General features: G+C 32.6%; 11 protein-coding genes across 14 annotated transcripts; 6 read left to right on the forward strand and 5 right to left on the reverse strand.

The window, feature by feature from the left end:
- Window positions 1–49: 49 nt before the first annotated feature.
- On the reverse strand, window positions 50–1918 carry LOC142645784 (uncharacterized). Its single transcript, XM_075823043.1, has one exon. It carries the CDS (start codon window positions 1901–1903, stop codon window positions 89–91), a length of 1815 nt encoding a protein of 604 aa, XP_075679158.1. The 5' UTR covers window positions 1904–1918; the 3' UTR covers window positions 50–88.
- Window positions 1919–1962: 44 nt separating this feature from the next.
- Window positions 1963–3018, forward strand: LOC113795472 (lysoplasmalogenase TMEM86A). Its single transcript, XM_027345656.2, has 3 exons — window positions 1963–2110; window positions 2173–2445; window positions 2505–3018. Exons 1-3 carry the CDS (start codon window positions 2105–2107, stop codon window positions 2898–2900), a joined length of 675 nt encoding a protein of 224 aa, XP_027201457.1. The 5' UTR covers window positions 1963–2104; the 3' UTR covers window positions 2901–3018.
- Window positions 3019–3059: 41 nt separating this feature from the next.
- On the forward strand, window positions 3060–5962 carry Ttc7 (tetratricopeptide repeat domain 7). Its single transcript, XM_027345636.2, has 2 exons — window positions 3060–5387; window positions 5449–5962. The coding sequence occupies exons 1-2, from the start codon at window positions 3063–3065 to the stop codon at window positions 5857–5859; spliced, it is 2736 nt and encodes a 911-aa protein (XP_027201437.1). The 5' UTR covers window positions 3060–3062; the 3' UTR covers window positions 5860–5962.
- A 12-nt stretch (window positions 5963–5974) lies between these two features.
- On the forward strand, window positions 5975–6955 carry LOC113795471 (uncharacterized). The gene is made up of 2 exons (XM_027345655.2): window positions 5975–6218; window positions 6275–6955. Exons 1-2 carry the CDS (start codon window positions 6021–6023, stop codon window positions 6824–6826), a joined length of 750 nt encoding a protein of 249 aa, XP_027201456.2. The 5' UTR covers window positions 5975–6020; the 3' UTR covers window positions 6827–6955.
- Window positions 6956–7225: 270 nt separating this feature from the next.
- Window positions 7226–8822, forward strand: LOC113795467 (venom peptide isomerase heavy chain-like). Its single transcript, XM_027345650.2, has 2 exons — window positions 7226–8133; window positions 8188–8822. Exons 1-2 carry the CDS (start codon window positions 7406–7408, stop codon window positions 8726–8728), a joined length of 1269 nt encoding a protein of 422 aa, XP_027201451.2. The 5' UTR covers window positions 7226–7405; the 3' UTR covers window positions 8729–8822.
- LOC113795468 (uncharacterized) lies at window positions 8823–11897 on the reverse strand. The gene is made up of 4 exons (XM_027345652.2): window positions 10208–11897; window positions 9849–10142; window positions 9230–9733; window positions 8823–9163 (listed from the first exon to the last, which is right to left on the reverse strand). The coding sequence occupies exons 1-3, from the start codon at window positions 10722–10724 to the stop codon at window positions 9519–9521; spliced, it is 1026 nt and encodes a 341-aa protein (XP_027201453.1). The 5' UTR covers window positions 10725–11897; the 3' UTR covers window positions 8823–9163; window positions 9230–9518.
- A 91-nt stretch (window positions 11898–11988) lies between these two features.
- Window positions 11989–13704, forward strand: LOC113795461 (NDP-glycosyltransferase YjiC-like). The gene is made up of 2 exons (XM_027345643.2): window positions 11989–12695; window positions 12763–13704. Exons 1-2 carry the CDS (start codon window positions 12125–12127, stop codon window positions 13590–13592), a joined length of 1401 nt encoding a protein of 466 aa, XP_027201444.2. The 5' UTR covers window positions 11989–12124; the 3' UTR covers window positions 13593–13704.
- Window positions 13548–15455, reverse strand: LOC113795460 (putative peptidoglycan muropeptide transporter SLC46). The gene is made up of 4 exons (XM_027345642.2): window positions 15084–15455; window positions 14867–15027; window positions 14656–14808; window positions 13548–14590 (listed from the first exon to the last, which is right to left on the reverse strand). The coding sequence occupies exons 1-4, from the start codon at window positions 15332–15334 to the stop codon at window positions 13656–13658; spliced, it is 1500 nt and encodes a 499-aa protein (XP_027201443.1). The 5' UTR covers window positions 15335–15455; the 3' UTR covers window positions 13548–13655.
- Window positions 15456–15491: 36 nt separating this feature from the next.
- LOC113795458 (uncharacterized) lies at window positions 15492–17817 on the reverse strand. 4 transcript variants are annotated; one of them, XM_075823045.1, is made up of 5 exons: window positions 17799–17817; window positions 17124–17262; window positions 16856–17016; window positions 16628–16780; window positions 15492–16566 (listed from the first exon to the last, which is right to left on the reverse strand). In XM_075823045.1, coding segments are annotated over exons 1-5 (1497 nt in total). In that variant the 5' UTR covers window positions 17800–17817; the 3' UTR covers window positions 15492–15523. The 4 variants fall into 4 exon arrangements, with proteins under 4 accessions (XP_075679160.1, XP_075679161.1, XP_027201440.1 ...); XM_075823046.1 differs by lacking the exon at window positions 17799–17817 and adding an exon at window positions 17709–17742; XM_027345639.2 differs by lacking the exon at window positions 17799–17817 and having other exon boundaries at window positions 17124–17690.
- A 214-nt stretch (window positions 17818–18031) lies between these two features.
- Window positions 18032–20981, forward strand: LOC113795463 (uncharacterized). Its single transcript, XM_027345646.2, has 8 exons — window positions 18032–18741; window positions 18797–18949; window positions 19009–19182; window positions 19236–19487; window positions 19543–19706; window positions 19762–20085; window positions 20364–20623; window positions 20678–20981. The coding sequence occupies exons 1-8, from the start codon at window positions 18496–18498 to the stop codon at window positions 20917–20919; spliced, it is 1815 nt and encodes a 604-aa protein (XP_027201447.2). The 5' UTR covers window positions 18032–18495; the 3' UTR covers window positions 20920–20981.
- LOC113795451 (uncharacterized) lies at window positions 20727–26577 on the reverse strand. Its single transcript, XM_027345633.2, has 10 exons — window positions 26419–26577; window positions 26229–26358; window positions 25747–26169; window positions 25538–25687; window positions 25155–25479; window positions 24560–25094; window positions 23289–23756; window positions 22718–23230; window positions 21683–22150; window positions 20727–21625 (listed from the first exon to the last, which is right to left on the reverse strand). The coding sequence occupies exons 1-10, from the start codon at window positions 26485–26487 to the stop codon at window positions 20957–20959; spliced, it is 3750 nt and encodes a 1249-aa protein (XP_027201434.2). The 5' UTR covers window positions 26488–26577; the 3' UTR covers window positions 20727–20956.
- Window positions 26578–26702: the final 125 nt, after the last annotated feature.

Raw genomic sequence — 26702 nt, forward strand, 5'->3', positions numbered from 1 at the left:
TCATTCACACTATTCATTCAATTTCAAAAAAACAAAAAACATTCGAAAATTGAAAGAATAAAAAAAATAAATTTATCATAATCATTAATCATGGTGGTGCCGGATTTGTTTTCTGTTGTTGATTGATTGGCTGTGTTTTATGTTGTAATGATTTTGGTTGATTATTTTTATCTTTTTGATCACTTCCAGGCAATGGCGGCAAAACATTATCTTTGAATAAATTGAATATATTACCCGCTGGATCATAATTGCAAACAACATAAACAGTATTGGCACTTTTAGCATAACCAACACCAATACGTTTGGTTTGTTTCCAAACAAGATTGGTGAAATGACCAATTTTTGCAAATATAGTTTTCGGTGGTTCTTTGCCGAAATGTGGATAATATTCTTCAATTTCATTATACCATGATTGAATCGGTTCAAAACCATTCAAAGTAATTTTGCAATAATGACTTTTGTAGAAAAGATTTTCGCCATATTTACTTTGTTCGCGTGGCAAACATTGATTGATTTTGGCCAAATGTACAGCCCATTCTTGTGCATAACGTTGAAGATCTTTATAAAATGACACTGCTGGTGCCTGATGTTTTGCCCGTAATTCATTGGTATAATCAAGAAATTGTTGATAAAATTTTGGATCAACTTCCAAAACATTTGTTGGTGCCAATTTAGTGGAATCTTCTTTTGGTCCGATTCGACAAGTAGTACTACAGTCAACTTCTTTTGATGCCAGAACCTGATCTTTAAACATATCCGGTATTGCACCGCGTGGATCAAAATAACAGACAACATAAACAGTATTGGTTCCTTTTGCAAAACCAACACCTAAACGTTTGCTATCTTTCCAGATGAGATTAACAAAATTTGTCACTTTTGGATATAATGTTTTTGGTGGTTCTTTACCGAAATGTGGAAAATATTCTTCGATTTCATTATACCATGATTGTACAGTTTCAATGCCGTTCAATGTAATTTTGGCATCATGGCTTTTAGTGAAAATATTTTCACCAAATTTATTCTGATCACGTGGCATACTTTTATTCAATTTGGCCAAATTATCAGCCCATTCTTGTGCATATTTATTCAATGATTGATGTAATACTAATGGTGGCACTCCATGTTTAGTACGAAGATCATTTGTATAGTTTAGAACTTGTTGACTAAAATTTTGATCAACTTCCAAAATACTTGCCACCGTCATGCGAGATTCTCTGATCAATGCAGATATTCGACTTGATGTAATTGTTTGTGTGACGATTGGCGGCAAAACATTATCTTTGAATGCTGTGAATAGATTACCCGGTGGATCATAATTGGCCACAACATATACGGTATTGGTTCCTTTTGCATAACCAACACCCATACGCTTCGTTTCTTTCCAAACAAGATTGGTAAAATGGCCAACTTTATGGAATATTGATTTGGGTGGATCTTTGCCGAAATAAGGAAAATAATCTTCAATTTCATCATACCAGGATTGGACAGGTTCATATCCATTCAATGTAATTTTGCTATATTGATATTTATAATAGATATTTTCACCATATTTTGTTTGATCACGATGTATGCATTGATTCAGTTTGGCCAAATGATTGGCCCATTCCTGTGCAAATTTACTCAAATCTTTGAACAATGTCAATGGTGGTGCCTGATGTTTAGCGCGTAATTCATTCGTATAATCCAATACTTGATGGTAAAAATTTGCATCAACATCCAATAGATTTGTACCGGAAAACAGGCCACCTTTCGGTGGTATACGACATAATGTTATTGTTTCGATTACTTTGGTTCCATCTTGTTCATAATATTCACGAAAACGTTTCTCTTCACCTTCACTTTTTTCCATTCTTTTATTATTTTTTTGATCGATTTGATCAAATCCCCAATAATATTCCAACATTTGTATCAAACTTGAAGTTTTTATTGCCAAAAAGCTTCGATTGTTTGATCAAACAAACAAAAAAAATTCAATTAGAATTTTTTCACAGCCAACAATCCAAAATTGCAGTAAAATCAATCATAGTCGTTATGAACGGTATGGATTCCAGCAAAAATAATTTAGAGTCATATTGATTTCTCATCACCACATCATCGTATCATCATGAATGTAAGTTTTTAAAAGAATTTCTCTTTTTTCCATTTGAATGATTAATGTGATTGTTGTGGCAGACATTCGATTGGTATTATTTGCTATTAACATTTCCATACACTTTGTTTGGACCAAGGATACCATCAATATGGATAAGTTATGGTGCCAAATGTATTCCCATCCTTTATCTGATCTGGACAATCATTAAGAATAAATCATGGACAAAACGATTTGATTATTCGACCAAAATTGCTGCAGGTCTCGTTGCATCAGTGATTGGCGATGTTTATATCCTGAACATGGAAGAAATATCCAAATCCTATATGATAAATGGTATCATATTCTTTGCATTGGTAAATACTATATATAATTCTATTGGACTTATTATCAATTAACAATTTATCATTCAAAGGCCCATATATTCTATATATCGGCAATGAAGGTAAAAAATTTCCGATATTTTCATCTATTGATTGTGGTGATGTTGTTTAGTTTGGCATATATTATCATTCATCATCAATTGATTCGAATGAATTATTGGCAACAAATCACAATCCCAGCTTATATTCTCATCATACTCACAATGGCTTATCGTGCATCACTTCACCGAGACTCTGTTCACATTTGGAATCATATTCCAGCAACCCGAATGGCTGCAATATCGTTTGTTATTTCGGATTCAATTCTAGGTTTAACCGAAATAACTGGTCTGATTATGATTCCAAAATATGTCCGTCATGTACTCATTTTGTCATTCTATTATTTTTCCCAATATTGTTTCACTAAATCAGCTATTTTACACATTTGATTGGGTCGAAATAGACGACCATGCAAATATTGTCATTTGTTTTTTGTTTTGGTTTTTTTTGATTGATCAATTTTGATTGTGAAAAATTGAATGAATTAAAGTGAATGAAAAAGAATAATTGATTGATTGTTGAAGTTGGATCATAGATGATGAACAGAAAAGATGAGTTCACCTAGAGTCAGACCAAAATCAGATATGGATATTGAAAAACATCGTGAAGAAGGTAATTGGCAACAATGTTTAAAACTAGCACAACAAAGTACCGACCATAAAGAATTGCAAAATTTTCTTACTGGCGAAGCGAAATTGGAAATTTTTTTGGAAGAAATCGCCAAAAAGAATGGCGGTGATTCAAGAACTCGGCACAATGATGAAATCGATTCGACCGTATTGGATGAAGCGAAAAGTTTCCTTAAAAAATGTATCGAAGGTAATGATGAAACACCGTTGATGATGGATGCAAATCTTTTGCTGGCCAAAGCTTATTATATATCGGGTGATTATAATGAAGCATTGAATTATATTCATCATTCTGGTATCGATTCCATTCTGGATGTTGATCGAAATCTACCGCTTCGTGTAATCAAATTGATTGCCGAATCATTTACAGTAAAAGGATTATCACTGGAAAAAATTTCCAATCCAAAGCCATTAAAATATATTGATCAAGTTTACGACCTAGCCGATAGTTACGCAGCCAAATCATCCGCCGATAAAGAATGGCCAACAAAACTTCGAAAACAAACAACATTCGAAGATAGAGATTGTTATCGAACACAAATCGATTGTTTACAAAAATCATCAATATTGGCCATGAGATATGTACATGGTATTACTCAACTTCGTGGTCCGTATTTGATTGTCAATTTGGGTTGTATTCTGGAAAGTGCATTGTTGAAAACACATCATATATTCATTAAAAATGGCCAAACACAAGGAGCTGTCGATTATTGTCGTCGAATTCTAAATGTTTGTGAAACAAATTCAACAATCAATATTCGACAATTATTATCCAAAGAATTGGCCGAAATTCTAATCAAAGGAATGTGTCGTAGTGTATGGAAGAAACCTGAACACCATCTTAAACAACAGACAAATCCTCCAATTTATTTTGGCAATTCGTTATTTCTGCCGCAAGATTATGAAGAAGAAGTAATGTTATTATTAATGTTAAGCGAAGCATTGGCATCATTACATGTTCTACTGGAACGTAGTCCAGATTTTCATGAAAGTCGTGTGCAATCATTGAATAAAGTATTATTAATACAGGATTTATTTACCATGTTTTTGGTACCACTTCAATGTTATTATGTTGATATCTATGAACGTTCAATGAAATATAGTTATGAAGTAAAACATGTTTGGTATCAATTTGCATTGACATTAATGGAATCGAAAAAATGTCCCCTTCGAAGTTTTCTATTATTCAAAGAAGTTATACGAATGGATCAACAAGATCCAATTCCCGGTTTGTTTGCAGCAAAATTATGTCTAACTGAATTGAAACGTTTTGAGGATGCCATAGAAATTCTTGAAGATTCCTTGAATCGTTATCAAAAATTGATTGAAAATCATAAAAAGCCAAGTATAACAAGTAGTGTGGATTTAGCCATTGACCAATCATCATCATCGCACGAATCATCAGCATTAATCAATCATATTGATGAAATTTATGGTGAACAAAATGTTTTACATTCTATTCATCTTCTGTTGGGTATTGCCAATGCTTTACTATATGAATCCGATACAGAAACATCGAAAAAATTTAGAAAAAAATATCTAACCAATTCGGTTGCACATTTGAATGATTCAATTGAACAAGATGTCTATGGTAATGACTATCTACCATATTTCCATCTAGCACTTCATCTAGCTCATCAACGTGCATTGAACGATGCAATCAAATATGTTCGGGTTGCGTTATTGTTGAATGTTCATCATTTACCATCCATACAATTATTAATCCTGTGTTTGACCGGTCTCAAGCAATATGATGAAGCATATGAACTATGTTTGAATGCATTACAAGAATATGAATCACATTTAATTCTGTTGTACATGAAAGCTCATCTGGAAAGAATTGTTTGTGAAAATGGTCATGAATTGGCATTGTTAACGGCAAAAGAAATGCTTAAACAATGGCGTTTGGTTAGTGGTGAGGATAATCGTCGTCTAAGTCCACGTGCATCATATTGTTCCTTCATACCGACTATTAATTATGATACAATGTCATTACGAATGGAACAAACATTGAGCGAAGTTATATCATTAGAATCGGCTCCAATTGGCAATAGTAATTCGGCAGCAAATGTCCATCATCAACCACACGATTTATCGTTTGGTCAATCAGATCGTTTGTATCTAAGTCAAGCAAGCAGTGTTAATGGATCGAATCTAGTATTGAACGATAATACAAGACCCTGTTCGCAGGCATTCGAAATGCAAATATGGTTGTTGATTGTTGAGTTATTTCTTCAATTAGATCAGGTTTGTTTTTCATTGTTTACCATCTTTGTCTCAATAATTTGAAATTTTCTATGAATATTAGATTAACGAAGCCGAAACCTGCGTAAATGATGGTGCTGTAGCTGTATTTGGTCAATTATCACATCAGCTAATGTATATAAAAGGTGTGATTAGTAAAAAACGTGGCCATTATTATGATGCAAAGATACATTTCCATAATGCAATATCGATCAATCCAAAGCATTCGCGAGCACTGCAACAACTTGGTCATACTTATCACATGTTGGGTAATCAAATTATTGCGGAAAAATATCTAAAAGATTCCTTGAATATTGATTCAACATGTCATGAAACATGGTGCTATCTGGGTCGTGCACTTGATTCAATCAATGAACATGAACGCGCTATTGAATGCCACCTGACATCGATTCGTTTGGAACAATCTTCACCATTGCTTCCATTTTCAATTATTCCTCGTTGTGTTTTAGAATAATGTTTTGTTTGTGAAATTCTGAAACATTAATTGTTTGTTTGTTTGTTACTAATTTTCAAATTTAATTTATTCGAATAAATATTATATATAAATTTGCCAGAAATATTTTGTTCTTGAAAAGTAAAAAAAAGTGTTTTTTGTTTTTGAAAATAATAAAAAAGATGACAACTTTAGAGAGTGAAAATTCTTCAAAAATCTATTTTACTGAACAGACAAAAATGTCATTAAATTTGATTGAATTGCGTTTGGATAATCATCTAAAACGTATTATGAAAGAATATCGTTTGTCAAATTTATCGAATGCAATCAAAAAATTATCATTAGAAACCAGAATTTGTGAAAAATTATTAGAAATAATGGTAATATTCAATATTTATTCAAACTATTACTATTCTCTTTTCTGTTTTGTCTGTAGAATTCTTGTCATGATTTTATTTATCGTAAAATGCCAGCGATTAAAGCGGCAAAAAATACTGTAACTCAACTACGTCAGGATCATGTGTCACAAGGAATAATATCGAAAGAAATGTTGAAACAAATCAAACAAATATCGGTGACAACCGAACAAATAATATGGGCTTTAAATTCGAATAAAGAACATCTAAGTTATATTGCTAGAGTGTACACTATACCCGAACAATATTGCCATAATGCTATTGATGATGATGACGATAAGGCGCACGATAATGATAATGATATTGGTGGAAATGAAAATAATTTGAATTCTCCCAATTCGATTAACATGCGAAAACAATTGATCACAGTTATTGAACAATGTCAATTAGTTATTGATATTTGTCGTTTGATACGTTTGGCCATAACATCCTTGATAAAAAATATGTTGGCTAAAGATTGTTTGCCAATTATCAACAACAACAACGACAACCACCAGTCATTGAAATCATTGATGGCGGCCATGAATCAGCCATCAACCACTACACAGGTGTTTCCTGTTCAATTGAATTGAAAGATTTTGTTTTTGTTTTCGAAGAAGTGTTATGTGAGATGAGATGTGAAATGAGAAGAAGTGATGTACTTGTAACGTTCAAACACAGCTCATTGAAAACAATTAAAAGGATTTTTATCATTCGACAAATTCGAATCAAATTACCACCACCAGATTTGTCGGTCATTGATGATGATGATGATCATATCGATAAATTTGGTCAAGGTTTCATCGCACAATGTTGTTGTTTTTTAGCCTAATTTCAATTTTTTTTCGACCGTCAGTTTTGTTGAATGTTTTGGTTTGTTTGGATCATCATCATATCCTGGTGTCATAGTAGAAAAATAGTGATCGTTGTCATTGTCTTGTGATCCGATAACAATGATCGATGCTTTAATCCTTGAAACAGCAACGATAAAATCATTTGATGGTTTGTGTGGTTGTTTGATGGACAAAATTTGCAGATTTGGTTGGTTGGTTGATTGAAGTTGGTTCGATTCATATAAAAATCCAGTTTCGTTTCGCCGAAAGAATTTGAGATCAATTTTGTTTTGTTGTTGTTGTTCACCAAATTAGCAATAAAATTTTTCTTCATTCATCATGGCCAAAATGATGATGATAATGATAATGATGGAATCATTATTGATCATATCAGCAGAAGAACTTCGCATAACAACATTGAAACCAGACAACGATGATGATATTATAACAACAACGACCAATACTATTACTATGGAAAATGATATTATCGATGGATATGATTACAATAATCTTAATGAATATAATTGTGGTCGACGAATGAATAATCGTCATCCAAAAATAATAAACGGTTCGAATGCTATACACGGTAATTATCCATGGATGATATCATTGTTGTTGAATAATCGTCATCATTGTGGTGGATCATTAATCAATAACCGTTGGGTTTTGACTGCTGCTCATTGTGTTTATCGTGTTCCATCGCCAAGATTTCAAGTGAAATTGGGATCCCATGTTCGAATCAATAACAACAGTGAACCAATGTCAATATTTTTGGATAATGTTCGTGCTATTCCACATCCAGGTTTCACATTCACTACATTCCAAGATGATTTAGCACTGATACGATTACCGAAAGCCATTCGCTATAGTAATTATATTCAACCGATTTGTTTACCGGATCGTATATGGATGAAACCAATGGTCAAAAAAGCCACCGTTATTGGTTGGGGAAAATTGAAACAAGGTGGCAATTCAGCCGATACTCTTCAACAAGTTGATCTGCCCATTATTGATAATGGAAAATGTATCAATTGGTATCGTGAAATGGGTAAAATGTTAACCATCAGGTAAGTTGAAATAGACGATGGTGTCTATTTTGACTGATTTTTGTCGTTGAATAGACCAACACAGATATGTGCCGGATTTGAACAAGGTGGTAAAGATGCTTGCCAAGGCGATTCTGGTTCACCAATGTTGACAACCAATGATTTCAGTAAACGATCGACCATTATTGGTATTGTTAGTGCTGGAATTGGTTGTGCATTACCAAAACTTCCGGGAATCTATACACGTGTCAGTGCTTATCTGCCATGGATTCGTGAAACAATGCAACGATATGATGATGAACGACGACGACCACCACTACCAAAATTACCACTTGCAGCAACCACTGAATCATCACCGATGATCATTACAACCGAAAAACAATCAATAACAACCGAATCGACGGATATTACCAATGTTGATATCGATGTGACGGCCACCAAAGAACCTGAACATGATAATCTATGGGCATTAGTATCGCCACCACCACCTCCTCAACCACCACTATCTAATGAATTAATGGAATCCGAACAGAAAAAATTGTGGGCATTGATTACAGCAGCATTGATCAACAACAACAAAAACAAAAAATTTGATACCAAGACGCAAATTTTTTGAAAATCAAAAATGAAAGGAAATGTTATTCAAAATCAATTTTTTTGCAAAAATATATAGAGCAAGGCCATATAATAAACTAGATTTTTTCAAATAATTATCTTGTTTTGTTTTTTTATTTAATGTTTTTCACATTTTCAATCTGATAAATACATTCGCTGATTGGGTGCTTAAAAATAAGTAGAGGAATTTCTTTTTGGATGGCTAATTCAGTGGCTAGTTGGATGGTTTACCATAACGATTATAAAGATGAAGACCAATGACGGCCAAAGCTGCCATTGCTACCACATGTACACCATGACTTCGGACAAGATTATCCAATTGAGACATAACTTTACTACATGAGCCCGGACTGGCTTCGGGAGCAGCAGCAGCTTGTTTATCATCTTTCTTTTCTTCTTCCATTTTTATCACCACAAAATATAAGATTTCAGCAACCTATCAAGAAGATTACATTCAAAATCAATTAAATTGATCAATCCATTTCAATCAAATGAAACATACGAATCGAGATGAAAAGTTGATTGGTTATCGATTAATAAGCCAATTGTTGTTCAACAATGATGTGTGCGATTGAAAATGACCGACAAATTGTTTAGTTTGTTTGTTTGTTCAAGAACAAAAATGTCATATTTATCAAAGAAAAAACTCTACGAAAAATTGCGTCGTCTTTTGGCAATCCAAACTGCAACCATGCAATTTTGCAATATTGCCAGCAACTATTGCGGCCCAATCATAAACGACGAACAGAAATGAAATTGATGCGCTATTTTTAAAATTTAATTAATTGATTTTATCCAAAATAAACAATCAGTATTAAGAATGATGATAGAATAAATATTGGCAGTCGATTGATTTGTTTGGTTGATGATGATGAGGATGAAATACAATGTTGATGATGTGAATGATAACCGGGAAGGCAATCGCAACGATAGCTACCATTACAGTAACGATTTTCACCCAACAATGAACATTGCTTCGAAAAGATACATCCATGTCCTAATTCAGCTATATTCAGATTCAGATTAACAGATTTTCACCCAAAATATAAACAACAAAAAAAAACAAAAACAAAAACAAAATTAACACGAAAAAATAGAGAAAGAAAAAGGATTGAACACACCCAATTGAACACAATGGTATTGTGTGCTAGAAATTTTAATGGCAACCGATGATGTTCGACATCGACAACGAGACCATTGATCATGATGATTATAGCATTCCGATTGCGGACCACCATTCCATTGACATTCAATATCATCAACACATGTATCGTTAATGTTTCGGCTTTCCAAACAGATTTGAGCACTTTCATGCCATACTGGTGTTTGGCGATTACAAGCACAAAAAAATGACGGACATGAACCACTTTCGCATTCGCCATTTTCTCGGCAGAATGTTCGTTCTTTTTTGAGACCTTTTTGGAAAGATAAAAGAAACCAGATGAGTATTTGCATGAGCCTATTCACTCAATTCACTTACCTTGTACGACTAGATTGAAATCACGACGTTGATAATGCACTAAGCGACCATAATGGTTTGACGACGATAATTGTTGCTGGTAATCATTATCATTATCATTATCATTATCATTATCATCGTCATTGGGATTTGATGATTGTTGAAAAAAGAATTGATATAAACTATATAGACCTTCATGTGTTTGACGAATATGATCGAAACGAATCTGTGTTTGTCGATATAGAATTCGAACATAATTAGTTTGATCATGAAATTCACGTAAACGTAAACGCCATGGTTTGGCTAGAAAATATGTGACCGTTGTATTTGGTATTGGTTGATAACGATATTGATAATTAATCGATTGATCTAATGATGATATAATATTCTGTACATTTTGGACATTGATTTTTTTCAAATTATAATCATGACTAAGTTCATGTATTCCGATATTTTGGCAGGATATTATTTGCACCGATAATAATATCTGTAAGATGATCGAAATTACATTGTTCCAATTGGACGATGATAATGACATTGTTTTGTTTTTGTACGACCAACCAAAATAGAATAGATTTCATCGAAAATTATACATTTCTCAATCAATTTGTCAAACAACAATTAGTCTGGGTGGTGGTGATGTGTTTCGTGTGATGTGAATTGAATTCAATTGAAAGCTGATTAACTTAACTTAACAACTGATGAATTGAGGATTGGTCGAACACACAGAGAACCACAATAGTGTGATGTTTGATGAATTTTTTGACAAACACTGCTAAATTTACAAAAATGTTTATTATTATAGTGAAGGCAACAAAAAAATTTTTTGTCACCCTTTTCACCATATACACGATTGCTTTTTTCCTGTCGTTCGTTTTTTTTGCAAAATGTTTACCGATATAAAATGTTCATCAATATTGACATTCAATCAATTTCAACTGGATAGATATCGACATTTCAAGGCTTGCTGACTGATCAATCAAATCGATTGAATGAGAACAAAACGGACTGATTGTTGTTAATCTATGCCGATGTCTATGTTCGATGTTTGATCTGCAAATAATGAAAACGATGCAACACGGTTCAATCACGTCATCTAAAAACATTTGGGTGAAATATCCCAACTACGGTCATGATCAATGATGATGATGATAATGTTTGGATAAGAAAAGAACGAAATTCTTTGCAAATCAAAAATGTTTCAAATGAGTCGAAGCACGTCGAAATTGATCATTCCATTCGAATTCGACGCATGCCATTCATATGCCAAAAACGTCATTGAAATTTTGTTATGGCAAACTAAAACAAATGTTGAAAATAACAAAACAAACAAACATCCTTGGCATATGGCGGGAACAAACAAACAATTTTGTTCGGTGTCAACAACAGAATGAAAATGGTGAACAAAATGTTTGTTTGAAAATTGAATTGATTGAGTGATTATGATCACCGACTGCAATATCGACAAACCAAATATGGAAATGCTATATGACCGGTCATAGACCGAATTTTTCCACATTCAACTTTGTTAATTGCTCCAGATAGATTGCACAATTAAGGAAAAGCATCATTCAACCAGGCAAGCAGGTGAATGAATGCAGGTTTAAAGGAATAACAACAACATGCATCACCATCATCACCTATAAAGTAACGTGAAAGAAGAATGCGTAGGATGATTGGTTGAAAGTTCATTGTACCAAGTATGACAAGAATTTAGATAATTCATTTTTGCTCATTCAAAATCCATTTTGCCTAACGGTTAGTTTCATTACAGATTACTAATCTTAACTAATATTAATTATCAATTCGAACCAAACTAAACCAACATGAACAAATGGCGGGTACATTCGATTCGATAAGATAACATTAGTTGCTGAAAAAAACTTATAAATTTGGAGTAAATCATTTTCTTTTCTTTATTCACAAGACTCAATCGCGATGAAGGAAAGAAAACGAAAAATATTCATCTATAGTGTTGATGGTGTTGGCCATTTGAATGCCAGTATCGGGCTTGGACAGGCATTACTTAATCGTGGACATGAAATATATTTCCTATGCACATTGATGTTTGTTGATATGATTAAGAAGTATGGTTTCAAAGAAATTGTTCTCACTACCAAACAACATGAACAAGCTAATAATAACAATAAAAGTGATGCTGATGGTGAGGAAGAAAAGAAAAATGCTCATCCTATTCAATCGATAGATATGATGATCAAAACATTGCAACAAGTTGGCATATTGTCCGATGTTCGACCGATCGATAAATTGAAAATTTTTGATTCGACACGTGATGATTCGATTGGTACCCACATGTATAATGAAACCATCGAAATTCATCAACAATTTGTCGATGCTATTCAACGTGAACAACCGGATCTGATAATTTTGGATACTATGTTGGTCGATCCATTCATCGCATTTGGCCAAATTCCATGGGCATTTTCCTTGAGTGCTAATCCTACTTTTTTGCTTACAAATCATCCGGATATACCACCGGCTTGTTCAGGTGATTTTTGTTTGTGTGTTTTTTTGTTTCAATTGCATTTTCATTGTTGTTCACCTTGCCATGATAGGTTTACCATCCAATGATCGAACAGAATGGGCTGAATTTCTTGATGAATTCAATCGAACATTTAAAAAAGATATGCGATATTTTCAAAATAAACTTAACCAACATTATGGTTATCCTGAATCCAGTGATGATAATTTTCTTGTACATTCACCATATCTAAATTTTTATGGTTATCCAAAAGAATTAGATTATACTGATATCATTGGTAAAATGCCTGATAATTTTATTCGATTGGATGCATTTTGTCGTCAAGAATCTGAACCATTTCAATTACCCGAAGAATTTCAATCGAAACTGAAACCTGATAATAAATTAATTTATTTATCACTAGGTTCCTATGGTTCAATGGATGTTTTGCTGATGAAACGTTTAGTTGAAGCTTTATCGAAAACACCGTACAAATATATTGTATCGAAAGGAGCACTGCATCAACAATATGAATTAGCTGATAATATGTGGGGCCAGGCATTTCTACCACAAATTCGTATACTTCCATTAGTCGATATGGTTATTACACATGGTGGTAATAACACTGTAACCGAATCCATTTTATTTGGAAAACCAATGCTAGTAATACCATTGTTTGCTGATCAATTCGATAATGCACAACGTATCAAAGAAAAAGGTTTTGGTGATCGTATTGAAGCCTATCGTTTCGAACATGATCAATTAATCGCAATGATTGATAAAATTATCAATGATAATGACATACGAGAACGATGTCGTAAAGCAGCCCAACGAATCAGTGTCGACGATTCGAAAATAAAAGCCTGTGAACAAATTGAAAAATTTTTAGATGATTTTTCATCATCATCGCCAGCAAATGCATGACCTTTTTTATGAATAGAATTGATTATTATGTGTTGATTAAATAAAAATAGTAAGATTGATTGATTAATTAAAATATAAATCTTGAAATAAAGCCAATATTAGACCGATTAAAGTGATAAAAGCAGAAACATGATAAATCAATGTTGGATATGTTGAAACACTAGCTGAGAATATTGTTGAAAAAATTAGCGTTCCAAGGAATGGTACTAATGATTCGATTGTTGAGATGACTGAAAAAATTTTGCCCACTTGATCTTTAGGAATTAGTTTGGAAATTTTTGTTTTCATTACAATTGTTGATAATCCACTAATTGATCCTATAACTAATGCAATCAGATAGACGATAGGTTTTGCAAATGTACCGATTAATAATTGGCTGAGAAATCCGGTTGAAAATGTTAAAGCCAAAATTGTACCATCCTTCCATTTAAGACGATTGATCAGGACATTCGAACCAATCAATAGACCAAGGCTTGGTATCACTTTCGACAACGTATAAACATTGGAATAGGTTTTCGAATCAAATTGATAAACTTTCTGTGCAAATTGCAAAAACATTGAATCCATACCATAACTATTAAGGAATTGCATAAATAACAATATTATGAGCAATAGAATTTGTTCACGAATTTGATTCATTCGGGGTTGAATAAGACAACGATATGTCTGTCGAACATTCTCCAAATCGAAAAATTGACGACAAACATAGTTTATCGAAGATCGATGATGATTTTTAGCAACAACAATGTCCATGCTGTTTTCGGATGGATATCGTTCGATATTTATTTCTGGATTCGATTCATCAATTTGTGATGCTGCTGAATCTATTAGTTTTTCATCACGATCAATTCGAATGACCAAGATCATGATGAATAAACCACAATAAATAGCTAAAGCGATCCACATACTAAGATGATAATTTCGTAACCGTTGCTGTTGCTCATCATCAGTCTCGAGCCAAATCAGATGACCACCAAGTAATGAACCCAATGATACAGCTAACGAAAAAGAAAAAACATAACATTTGTTTTTCGGTGATACTCAAAAAACAAAGCATCCCTACCAACAACTAAATAAATTTGAAATACAGTAAATCTCAACGAACGATAATCAGGATCAGTATTGATGATCATAAAACGATGAGTGACGGTTAAAAATGTAGCCATTCCACCGGTTAAATATGCTGTTATTCCAGTCAGCAATAAATAATAAGGATCTTGAATTTCGGAAAAAAATATCAACCCAAAGGGTTATCACCAAAAATAATGTCATACCAATAGAAAAATAGAAAATATTTATCAGATAAAAACCAGAGGTTAATACGCTAAGTACACTGATCCATGAGAATATCATTCGTGTTGCACCAGGTTGTCGATCCAAAAACGATCCGAAAAATAATGACCAAATAAACATCGGTATGGCTTGTATAAGGTTGCTATATGTTTTTCGATCGAAAACAATTTAGTTACGTCATTAATCAATTAATCTTACCCATAATTATTGAACAGAGCAGCCGAAGCTAAAATTTGATCTTTGTGAATTTGATCGGCGCCGACAAAAATATCTTCATTAATATGTTGACAGAAATATTTGGTTTGATTGAAACGTAAACGACATATTTTATCCTGTAATAATAAACTCGTTGCTAATACTTGGATACCATAGGTAAATAATGACAAAAATATATAAACATCGAATAGAAAATAATTATTTCGGCTTAATATTCGATAAATTTTAGACATTTTTGATTATCTCCCAAAATCGATATGATGATGTCGATCATCAACATCATTATTTTCAAATTCTCTAATCTAATCATCATCATCAGCTGCGCCACTTGTTTAATCATCACAATCAACTACAGTAAGACCGCGGTTACTGATTTACAAAAAAAAAAAATAAATGGATTTTTATATTTATTGAAAAATAAATTAATGATGAAAATATAAATCATGAAATAATGCCATTATTAAACAAAGTAATGTAATAGCAGCGCCAACATGATAAATCAATGTTGGATATGTCGTAACACTTGCCGAAAATATTGTTGAAAAAATTAAAGTACCAACAAATGGTGCCAATGATTCAAATGTTGATATAACACTGAAAATTTTTCCCACTTCATCTTTGGGAATCAATTTGGCAATTTCAGTTTTCAATATGATTGTTGATAGTCCACTCATTGATCCAATGATCAATGCAATGAAATAAACAATAACATTGGTAAATGTTCCGATTAAAATTTGATTCAAAAATCCAGCCGTTAATGTTATAGCCATAATGGTACCATCTTTCAATTTTAAACATCGAACCAGAACTTGTGAACTAATGAATAGGCCAATATTGGGTATAGCTTTTGAAATGGCATTTACATTGGCAAAAGTTTTTGCATCAAATTGATAAACTTTTTGTGAAAACTGTAAAAACATTGAATCCAATCCAAGATAGTTAAGAAATTGTATGACTAAAAGAATGATTAGGAAAATTATCTGTTCACGAATTCGGTTCATACGTGATTTTGTTAGACAACGATATGTTTGTCGAACATTTTCCATATCGAAAAATGTGCGACATACATAATTCATCCGATAACATAATGAACGTCTTTCGCTTATCGGTCTGGATTCGATTTGACTTTCAATTGATTCATTGGTTGTATTGATTATGGATGAATAAGAAGATTTTCGATCACCATTCAATACTGGATTTGATTTATCAATCGATTCATCATTATCGTTATCGGTAATCGATTCATTATCAATATCTTTATCGGTTCTTTCAATTTCGGGATTCGAATCCGATGATGATGGTGATTTTTGTCGATCGATTGGAATAATCAAAATCATAATAAACGAAAAAATATTAAGTGCAAAAACAATCCACATATTGAGATCATAATTTCGTAATTGAAGACTGTTACTATCAGTAACCAAATGAATTAGATTGCCACCAAGCAATTGACCAAATGTTATAGCTAATTATATCAACCAATTAATCATCAGATAATTTAGTTAATGGATAATGGATCCACTTACCAGCAAGTAGATAGATTTGAAATATAGTAAATCTTAACGATCGATGTTCGGGATCAGTATTGATAACAACATAACGATGCGTAACAGTCAAAAATGTAGCCATACCACCAGTCAGATAGGTATGTAATCCAGCCAATAATAACATATATGGATCTGATATTTGAATGTACATTTGTGATTAGTGATTATCAAGTGATTTTTTCCAATATTAATTATTAATCTACGTGCCTATAAGAAAATTGAAAATATTCACCAAATAAAATACAGTAGTTATTAGACCCAATATATTGATCCAAGCGAATATCATTCGTGTTGCACCGGTTTGTCGATCCAAAAACGAACCGAAAAATAATGACCAAATAAACATCGGTATGGCTTGTATTAGGTTACTATAGCCGCACAATCGAACCAACGCCATCCGGTAAAACACAGAACAAAACAGACAAAAAATTTTATCAAAAAATTTCATAGAAAAATTTCATCACAAAAATCTCACCTGTAATTATTATAAAGAGCAGTTGAAGCAAGGATACGATCTTTGATAATCTGTTCGGAGCCATCGAATATATCTTCATGGATATGTTGACAAAAATATTCACTTTGATTGAAACGGGTACGACATATTTTATCCTGCACTAAAAAATTTATAGTAATCAATTGTAATCCATAACTGAATAAAAATTGAAATATATAAATATCAAACAGGAAAAAATTATGACGACGAAGGGATTGAAACAATGAGGACATTTTTGCTTTTTCTCACGCTCACGATGATTCCAATTCCAAAATCCGACCAAATCAAAACATTTGAAATCCTGTAATCAAGAAAAAAAGAAGCCAAAAACAATTTGTTTTTAAGTGGCTTTTTATTTCAGATTTTTCCTGTGATTGATTGAATCCGAATCCGGATTAAAACCTTATGATGATTGATGATTATCGTTTTAGACACTAATTTGTTGAAAAGTAACAAAAAACTCTCTTGACAAAAACGATCGAGTGCAATCATTTTGTTAGGACATTTTTTTTTGTCGTATGGCATGGTATCATCATCATCATCAACAAAACTATTTCAAATACCCACTCAATTAATCAAATAATTTTGTCATCAATCTCTTACACATAGTTACTATCTCTATAAATCAGAAAAAAAGTTTTATAAAGTTTACGTTACTATATGATAAATTTTATCGGGTTTATCGAAAAATGATAATTTTTTCTTTTTGTTGTTTTGATTGCACATCATTGTTGATTAATCGATTGATTAATTATGCAAAGGAATTTTGAACATTTCGAAAAAGTTAAATTGTTACCAATGAAATATAATACTATTCATAATAATGATGATGATATTGGATGATGATGAATATTAATAATAACTTTCCAATGATAATTTATTCACAAAACGAAATTGACAGCAAACGAACAAAAACAATAATAACGGGCAATATGAATTCATTTTTTGTTTGTTTTGTTTTGTTTTTGTTTGTTGGCAATGTCATGATGACAATTGCACAAAATAATGATAATGATAATTTACTGTTTTATTCCATTTGAATGATTATTGTGATGATGAATAGGGGGAAGAACTGAAAAGCTAAATTTGGTCATCATCATCATCACTATCATACAGAATAGGTTAATTTAATTCAATTGACGATGGTGACAATGCAGCAATTTGCAACAAAAAATCGGGCAAACCAAATCACGAATACCAAAATAGCAAATACAAACAAACAGCATTCGTTTCATTCGATGGACATTATTGACTGCATATCTGTTTTTGTTCGATCGATTCTGTGAATCGAATTAAACCAATCAATCATTTGTTGACTTCGGTGTGTCATCGTTTATAAATCATCATTTGGATAATGGTTCCATATTCAATATTGTCCACATTGTTATCGTTGATTATTTTGGATTATCAACAATCGGCTGCTATGGAACAATTACATCGACAATTAACCATAGCTGATTCGAATAAAAATATTCCGGCCCAATCAGCACAGGTAGAATATCTACAATTTATCCGGTCAACATATGGTCGACAAAACCTAACCGAAATTGCCGAAGAATTTGATTTGAAAAATTTTGAACAAAATTTCACCGAATTTCAGGTAAATCGAATGAAAATTTTCAAGTTGAATAAAATAAATTAATTTTGGTAAATAGAAAAAATATGATAAACACTATTTTGATGGTGAAGATCTTGAAATTCGTCGTGCCAATTTCCTGTATTCATTAAAGGTTGTAAAAGATAATGATAATGATTATAAAACTGGACGAGTGCCATATCGATTGAAAATCAATAAGTTTGCCGATTTTGTAAGTTATTTTCTGGAAAGTTTCTCAAACAAAAATGATTCCAATTTTTCTTCCAAAAGGGAATGAATGAAAAAATATTCATCAATCAAAAATTATTAACAGCCAAACATGAAACAGCTAATAAACCGATACCATTCAACAGTAATCATTCAAAAATATCGATGAATGTCGTTCGTAAAATGAATCAAACGTCGATAACATTTCCAGCACAATTCGATTGGCGTTCACAAAGTGTAAGTATTGTTCATTCATTCATTCAATGATTGATTGTATTATTCATCAAAAGATGGTAACAACCATCGAAGATCAAGGACAATGTGGTTCAAGTTGGATATTTGCCGGCGTTGGTCTAGTTGAAAGTGCAAATTCGATTGCGGGAAATCCATTAGTAGTTCTATCGAAACAACAAGTTTTAGATTGTGTGCTTGCACCATTTTATCTAAGTGATGGATGTAATGGTGGTATGTTGGATGATGTTTTCCATTATGCACGACAAGTTGGTTTGACTATGGAAAAAACCTATCCATATAAGGGCAAGGTAATGATAATCAAATCAATCAATAAACATTGATTATTATCCTTTTGTTTGATAGCAAGGTGAATGTCGTCAAGTATTAGGTGAATGGCGTGAATGGATTTATCGTTATAATTATCTTCCACTCAATTCATCCGATGAAATGATTATGTGGGTTGTTTATAATAAAGGTCCGGTTGCTACGTTAATCAATGCTGGTGATCGTCATTTTCAATTATACAGGTTTGATCTGAAAAATGATGAAAATGGATTGCTAATTAATTATGAATCATCATAGTGGTGGTATACTCACCGATGGTGGTGATCGTGGTTTATCCGGTGAACATGATCAATATGTGCAGATTATCGGCTGGGGTAATGATAATGGATTAGATTTTTGGTTGATAAAAAATAGCTGGGGACGTGATTGGGGTGAATCGGGTTATGCAAGAATGATTCGCGGAGTAAATAATCGTGGAATCAATACAGTTGTTGCTTATGCTGAAGCGCTGCCAATTCGACAACCAGAACCACCAAAACCTACGACAGAAAAACCGGAACCTGATGCCAGCATTGGAATGTTTGAACATTCGAATCAAATGACCATAATGATGATAACATTAATATTTTCCATTGTGATATTAATTTTATTTAATTAAAATTCATTTTCAAAAACAAATCAATAAATCATTTTATGCTGGTTCAGTTGACAAAACATTCATATAAAAAGCGGATTTTTTTCCAAAAACAAAACCAAAACAAATTGAAAATGTTTCGACAAAGATTTCTAATTTTTTCATCAATTTTGCTTTTGACATCGATGATCAATTGTCAAACATTGCCACCGAATGTAACAAATATTTTGAATCAATTGCTGGAACAATCATTAGCTGATCAACAACAAAATATCAATGGTGATGGTGGTGGTGATGGCTCCAATTCGTCATTGACACCGGCAAATTTATCCGAAATTGTCAGAATTTTCGTTCAATTTCTGGTTGCAATTTTTAATGCATTTCAACGAGTTTTTGCCCAGTCACCAATGCTGCGTAATGATATTGTTTATAAATCATGGAATGGGCAGGATCTGGCTTACAACCAAAGCATAAGTTTTGAAAAAGTTCTTGAAGAACGTAAAGAAAAATTTGATCAAATTTTCAGTAAGATTTTTTCAGATTAAATTTCCGAAATAATTTCTTGCATTTCTTCAACAGATACGGTACAACGATTCAAGCGTGGAGCCATTGGAACAATGTTTGAAAATTTTAGTGAAAAAGATGTAGAAAATTTATTGGAAAAATTTCTGAAGAATACACAAAACAACAATAACAATGATAACAATTTGACAAGAATCAAAAGAAATTTGCAACAATTTATCAATCTTGAACAGTTGTTCGATAGTGACACTATTGAAAAATTATTGCAAAATTATATTGCACCAATCAAGTCCAATTGATTTTCATTTTTTGTAGAAAATTGCCAAAATAAAAAAATTATTCCATTTTCTTATGAAACGAAGTTACCAATGAACGAACTATTTTACCCGATCGTAGATCATCGAATCCTTTGTTAATTTGATCCAACGAAATCCGTTCGGTAATCATTCGATCGATTTCAATTTTTCCGTTTTCGTACAGATCCAACAATTCACCATAGGCTTGTTCACTTTTTTTGCCACCAACAAAACCACCGGTTATGGTACGGCCAGTAAGCAATTGATCACAGGGATAGATAATATTTGTATTATCTGGTGGCACACCTACCAATACAAACATTCCGGTTACGGACAATGATTTCAGCGCCTGATCAATAGTAATTTGTGAACCAAAGCAATCGAATGCAAAATCAACACCGCCACCATAATTTTCCATTAGATATTGTTGCAATGTTGTTTGTTCATTCAATTGTTTTGAGTTGATAAAATCAGTTGCACCAAATTCGATTGCTATTTCTTTTTTCTCCGAAGTTATATCGATTGCAATAATTTTCGCAGCTTTTCGATATCGACATCCTTGCAAAACATTCAAACCAACAGGACCAATACCCCAAACAGCACATGTAGATCCGGGCGAAACTTTTGCCAAATTTACGGCCGAATAAAATCCGGTGGCCACCGCACACGAAATGATGGCAGCGTTTTCAATGTTTACTTTTTTTGTTACCTGTGTTATCGATAATTAATAAATTAACCAATAGAATCAAGCAAGGATTAATTTTACCTTAAACAATTGATTATGATTAACAGTGATATATTCGGAAAATGTACCTAAACCCATTATTCCATAAAGTTGTTGACCAGATTTAGCCAATTTTTTACTGGGACGACTTCCTAAATCGGCCAATAAATTCCTCTGACAAATATTCGTATTAGGATTTTGACATAGATAACATTCATCGCATTGTGGTATGATAGACATTAGAACCAAATCACCTGGTTGAAATTGATTAACATTTGGGCCAACAGATTCAACAATACCGGTTCCTTCATGACCTAAAACCGATGGCAATCGATGACCCCAGGATTTCATTCGAGTTTGACCCCATACAAAATGTGCATCTGTTGCACATAAACCAGTGGATAGAATTCGAACACGAACTTCGAACGATTGCGGTACGGGTATCAAAACATCTTCAATCACCAATGGACTACCTTCTTCGTACAGGACAGCAGCACGACATTTTATTGGCTAAATTAGGAATTCAATTTAAATTTCGAAAACAACATCAACCTTAATTCATTACTTGCGAAATTTTAAAAGACATTTTTTCGACGAATTTCGCTGATCGATTCGATTCGTTCTTCTTTTTATACTTGCTGTTTGCCAAACGCAATGAAACGATCGATAATAAATTGGCCCATCACCAGAATGATTGACAATCGAATGACGGTTGCCATCCAAACATCATCCATTTCATAACAAACAAACAAACAAAACAGAGAGAAAATCAACCACATTATTTTATTTTGCAATTTTCAATTTTGATCTTTGATCGATTAAAGTCAATTTTTTCACAAACAAAAAAATTTTATTGATTTAAAATTTTTCAAAAATGAGCAAAAAACAACAAAATTCTTAACAAGCTGTCAATCAAATTAATCAATAACATCAATCAATTAATTAATCAAATACTATGATTGATCGAATAGATTTGCCATCTTTCAATGTTTGAAATGCTTCATTAATTTGCTCCAATTTAAATTTATTGGTTATCAATTCATTGATTTTGATTTTTTTCTCCAAATACAAATCGACCATTTCGGGATAAGCTTGCGAAGCTTTTTTAGCACCAAGAAGACAACCAGTTATTGTACGACTGAACAACAACATCAATGCTGGATATTTAATCTGTACATCGGCTCCTGTTACCCCGACCATAGTAAATGTACCGGACATTGTTAATGAATTGATGGCCTGATCAACGATCATTTGCGAACCAAAACAATCGAATGTATAATCCATACCGCCACCATATTTTTCCATCAGATATTGTTCCAAAGGTTTATCCAATTCTTTTGGATTAATAAATTCGGTTGCACCGAATTCCAAAGCAACATTACGTTTCGCTGGATTAACATCGATTGCAATGATATTTTTCGCCTGGTTATATTTACATCCTTGCAATGTATTCAAACCGATACCACCGATTCCCCATACAGCACAATTCGAACCAGGACGAACATTTGCACGATTAACAGCCGAATAAAAACCAGTGGCCGCAGCACAACTTACCACACAAAGATTGATTAGATTATCGGTCTGTTTGATCTGATCGAATCACGAAAAAGAAAGGTGAGGCTCATTTCACTAAAATTCATTCACTTACTTTAATAACCATAGGACGATCAACAGTAATATATTCCGAATAGGTACCTGTTCCAGTGACACCATAAATATTTTCGCCATTTTTCGCCAATTGTCTTGTCGTTAGACAACCGGTTGTGTTGAAATTCAAATTCAAACACATATTACTATCTTTGATTGAACATTGGCTACATTTCTCACAATTCGGTACGAATGTTGTCAAAACATGATCACCTGGTTTCAAATCCGTAACATTTCGGCCAACTGATTCAACAATACCGGCACCTTCATGTCCCAATACTGTTGGCAGTTTGTGAAAAAGATCCTTCAGTTTTTGCTGTCCCCAAACATAATGACCATCACTGGCACAAATACCAGCAGAAATCATTTTCACTCGAACTTGATCATCACCAGGCACAGGTACGATTACTTCTTCAACAACTAATGGTTTGCCTTCTTCATACATAATGGCAGCACGACAATTGATTGGCTAATCATATTCAAATCAATAAAATCAGCAAAAGAATTTTCAAATAAAACTTACTTTGGACATTTTGAACAAGAACAATTCGATATTCAAAACAAAAACGAACTAATCAAATGTTACCAATTTATATAAGCTTGGCTCACAAATTTTACAATCATATCTGTTTTCTACACAACACACATTGATGATTTGTTGATAATCATACTTCCATCATCAAGGAAAACATTTCACAGATATATAAGGAGAGAGAGAGAGAGAGAGAGAGAGAGAGAGAGAGAGAGAGAGAGAGAGAGAGAGAGAGAGAGAGAGAGAGAGAGAGAGAGAGAGAGAGAGAGAGAGAGAGCTGTCACATTACATCCTGATAGAAAAATCAACATTGAATAAACGCAGCGATCATGAAATTATCATTAGCGAACATTCGCCACACAAAAAAATAATTGATAAAGCAATTTCAAATTCCCTTAATTTATTAATTTATTAAATTTCTACATTTACATTATTATCACAGTGAATAAATGAATGGTCAACAAATTCAATCCATCAATCATCACATAGAAAAACTACGACGGTATGATTGTTGTATCGAGGGTATTTAGATTTTCAATTCGGCAATGAATGACAGATCACTGATAACACTTCATTTTTCGATGACTTTTATTCACTAATCTTAATTGAACTAACAAAAAAATTAAATTTTTACAAAAATAAATTCTCAATAAAACTCAATTAAAATGATCTTCATTCATTCTAAGAATTAAATGTCTTTCGGAAGGTAATGTTTGACCTTCATTTTCATTTAACAAAACGCGATAATCACGACTTTTGTAACGATAACGTATTAACAATTTTTTTGGACGACCATTATTTGTATCAAAAAAACCAGGCAGATAAGATTTGGATGCAGATTGTAATATTAAACGTGAATTATCATTCACCAACACTTGTAAGGCAACATGGAAATCAAAAACATTTGCATCATTGGGTATGGAATCATCATCATGTTCATATTGTTCAACTTGACTTTCATCCCCATATAATGCTCGATCAATTATTAAACCATCCACTGATCGTTCACGTTCAACAATTCGTTCATAAAAATCTTTCATTAATTGAATATAAGCTTCAGCTTGTTTACGTTGTTGTTGCATTAGTGATGCATTAGCCTCACGTTCTTTTTCCAATTCTTCTTGTTCCATACGTTTTTGATAGACATCAATGATATAGTTTTTAATCAAATAATATGTTAATAATGGTAATATTGTTCCATATAACAATGATGAGGGTACTATTTCTTCTGACAATAATATCGGTAACATGTATGTTTGTTGATTTCGTATTAATCTATTTAGATAGGAAATTGATTATGAATTTAATGAATAAAATATCGAGTGTGATACATACTTAATCCTTAGATTAACACCGGCAATTGTACCGACAGTCATTGCGGCACCAATTGTACTATATTGAGATAATCTAGTTTCACAACCATAATCAACAATGGCACCTAAAAGTCCGAATTTCAGGCCAATTTTTAAACGTGTCATATTTTGTCGAAATTTATGTGTATAACTTGATGATATAAACGAATTACGATAACCAAATTGTAGCGAACCATTAATTCGACAATATTCATTTTCAAATATCATCGTAGTGCTCATTGATGAATCTATACCGGCTTTATATGATAAATGTCCTACGAAATGTTTGCTAAATTGTCTGGTCAATGCTGACCGAAAAATAAAAAATTATTAAATTTGACATTCGAGCCATATTGATTTACTTACTTAATGATAATCCGGGTCGAATACCGAATGATGAAATCAATATATTTGTACTACAATTCAGATGAAGATTTGGTGTTATGGTTCGAAAACCTTTTATATTGATCATTGGACCTTGTCCAGCACCAAATTCTATTTCACCCCATGTTTTTGCTAAAATTGATTGATAAAATCCATGAGAAATTAGATTAGATTCATTCGAATTAACTTACGGTTAAAAACATGTCGTAATGAAAGCGCTAGATTACCGCTTCCAATACCATTACGAACATTAATCATCCCATTCAATATCACATTATTATTCAATGTTATAGGAGTATCTAATGATTGCGTGATTGTCATCGAACGAATTTCAATCGATGATGGTGAAATTACTACTCTTCGATCATCATCATCATTGTCGTCATCTGGTTGAAATAAATTGGTTGCATCAACCAATACGGTAATATTGCCTCTAGGACTGGTTCGTTGTTGTATTAAACGTTCTTCTTTTTCTTTCATTAATTGTTCGAATTCGGCACGAATTTCTTTGATTGATTTGAATTTTTTCTCAACCAATGCCCAGGCTTCATTATTCTGAAGACCTGAAGCACCCAGTGCATCATAAACAGCACGTTTATCTGGATCGCTTAAAACTATAAAAGAAAACCGGGTAAGAAACCGATACATTCATTTGGGTGAATAAATCAAATACCATCATAAACTTTTTTCAATTTATCAAACATTAATTCAGCTTGTCGCTTTAGCGCTGGATTCGTGTGTTTATCCGGATGAAATTGACGACTAAATAATCGAAAGGAATTTCGTATTTCATCAAAAGTTGCCTGAAAAAATCAATAAAAACTAAAATGAAAACACGAAAAACAAAATCAAATCAATCTTACATTTCTAGGAACGTTGAGAAAAGCATAATAATCATCATCACTTTGATCGGTATTAAGGTCATAATTCATGTCTTAAATTTGATGATAATAATAGTTACTAATATTTAAAAAAGCAATTGTAAATAAATTCTATGAATTCTCATTGAATGAAAAAAAAAATTTAAATAAATTTTCAATCGAAAAAAAAAACAAACAAAAATGTCACATGGATTAATCTGGTTAACTTGAGAAACTGTTCATAAAAGGCATGATTTTCGGGGAAAATAAATTCAAACAAAATCGAG

Source organism: Dermatophagoides pteronyssinus, unplaced genomic scaffold, assembly GCF_027571235.1.
Source record: "Dermatophagoides pteronyssinus isolate colony J.1.1.1.1 unplaced genomic scaffold, Derpt_VIB-CSIC_2022.12 sq0022, whole genome shotgun sequence".
Taxonomy (NCBI): Eukaryota; Metazoa; Arthropoda; class Arachnida; order Sarcoptiformes; family Pyroglyphidae; genus Dermatophagoides; species Dermatophagoides pteronyssinus.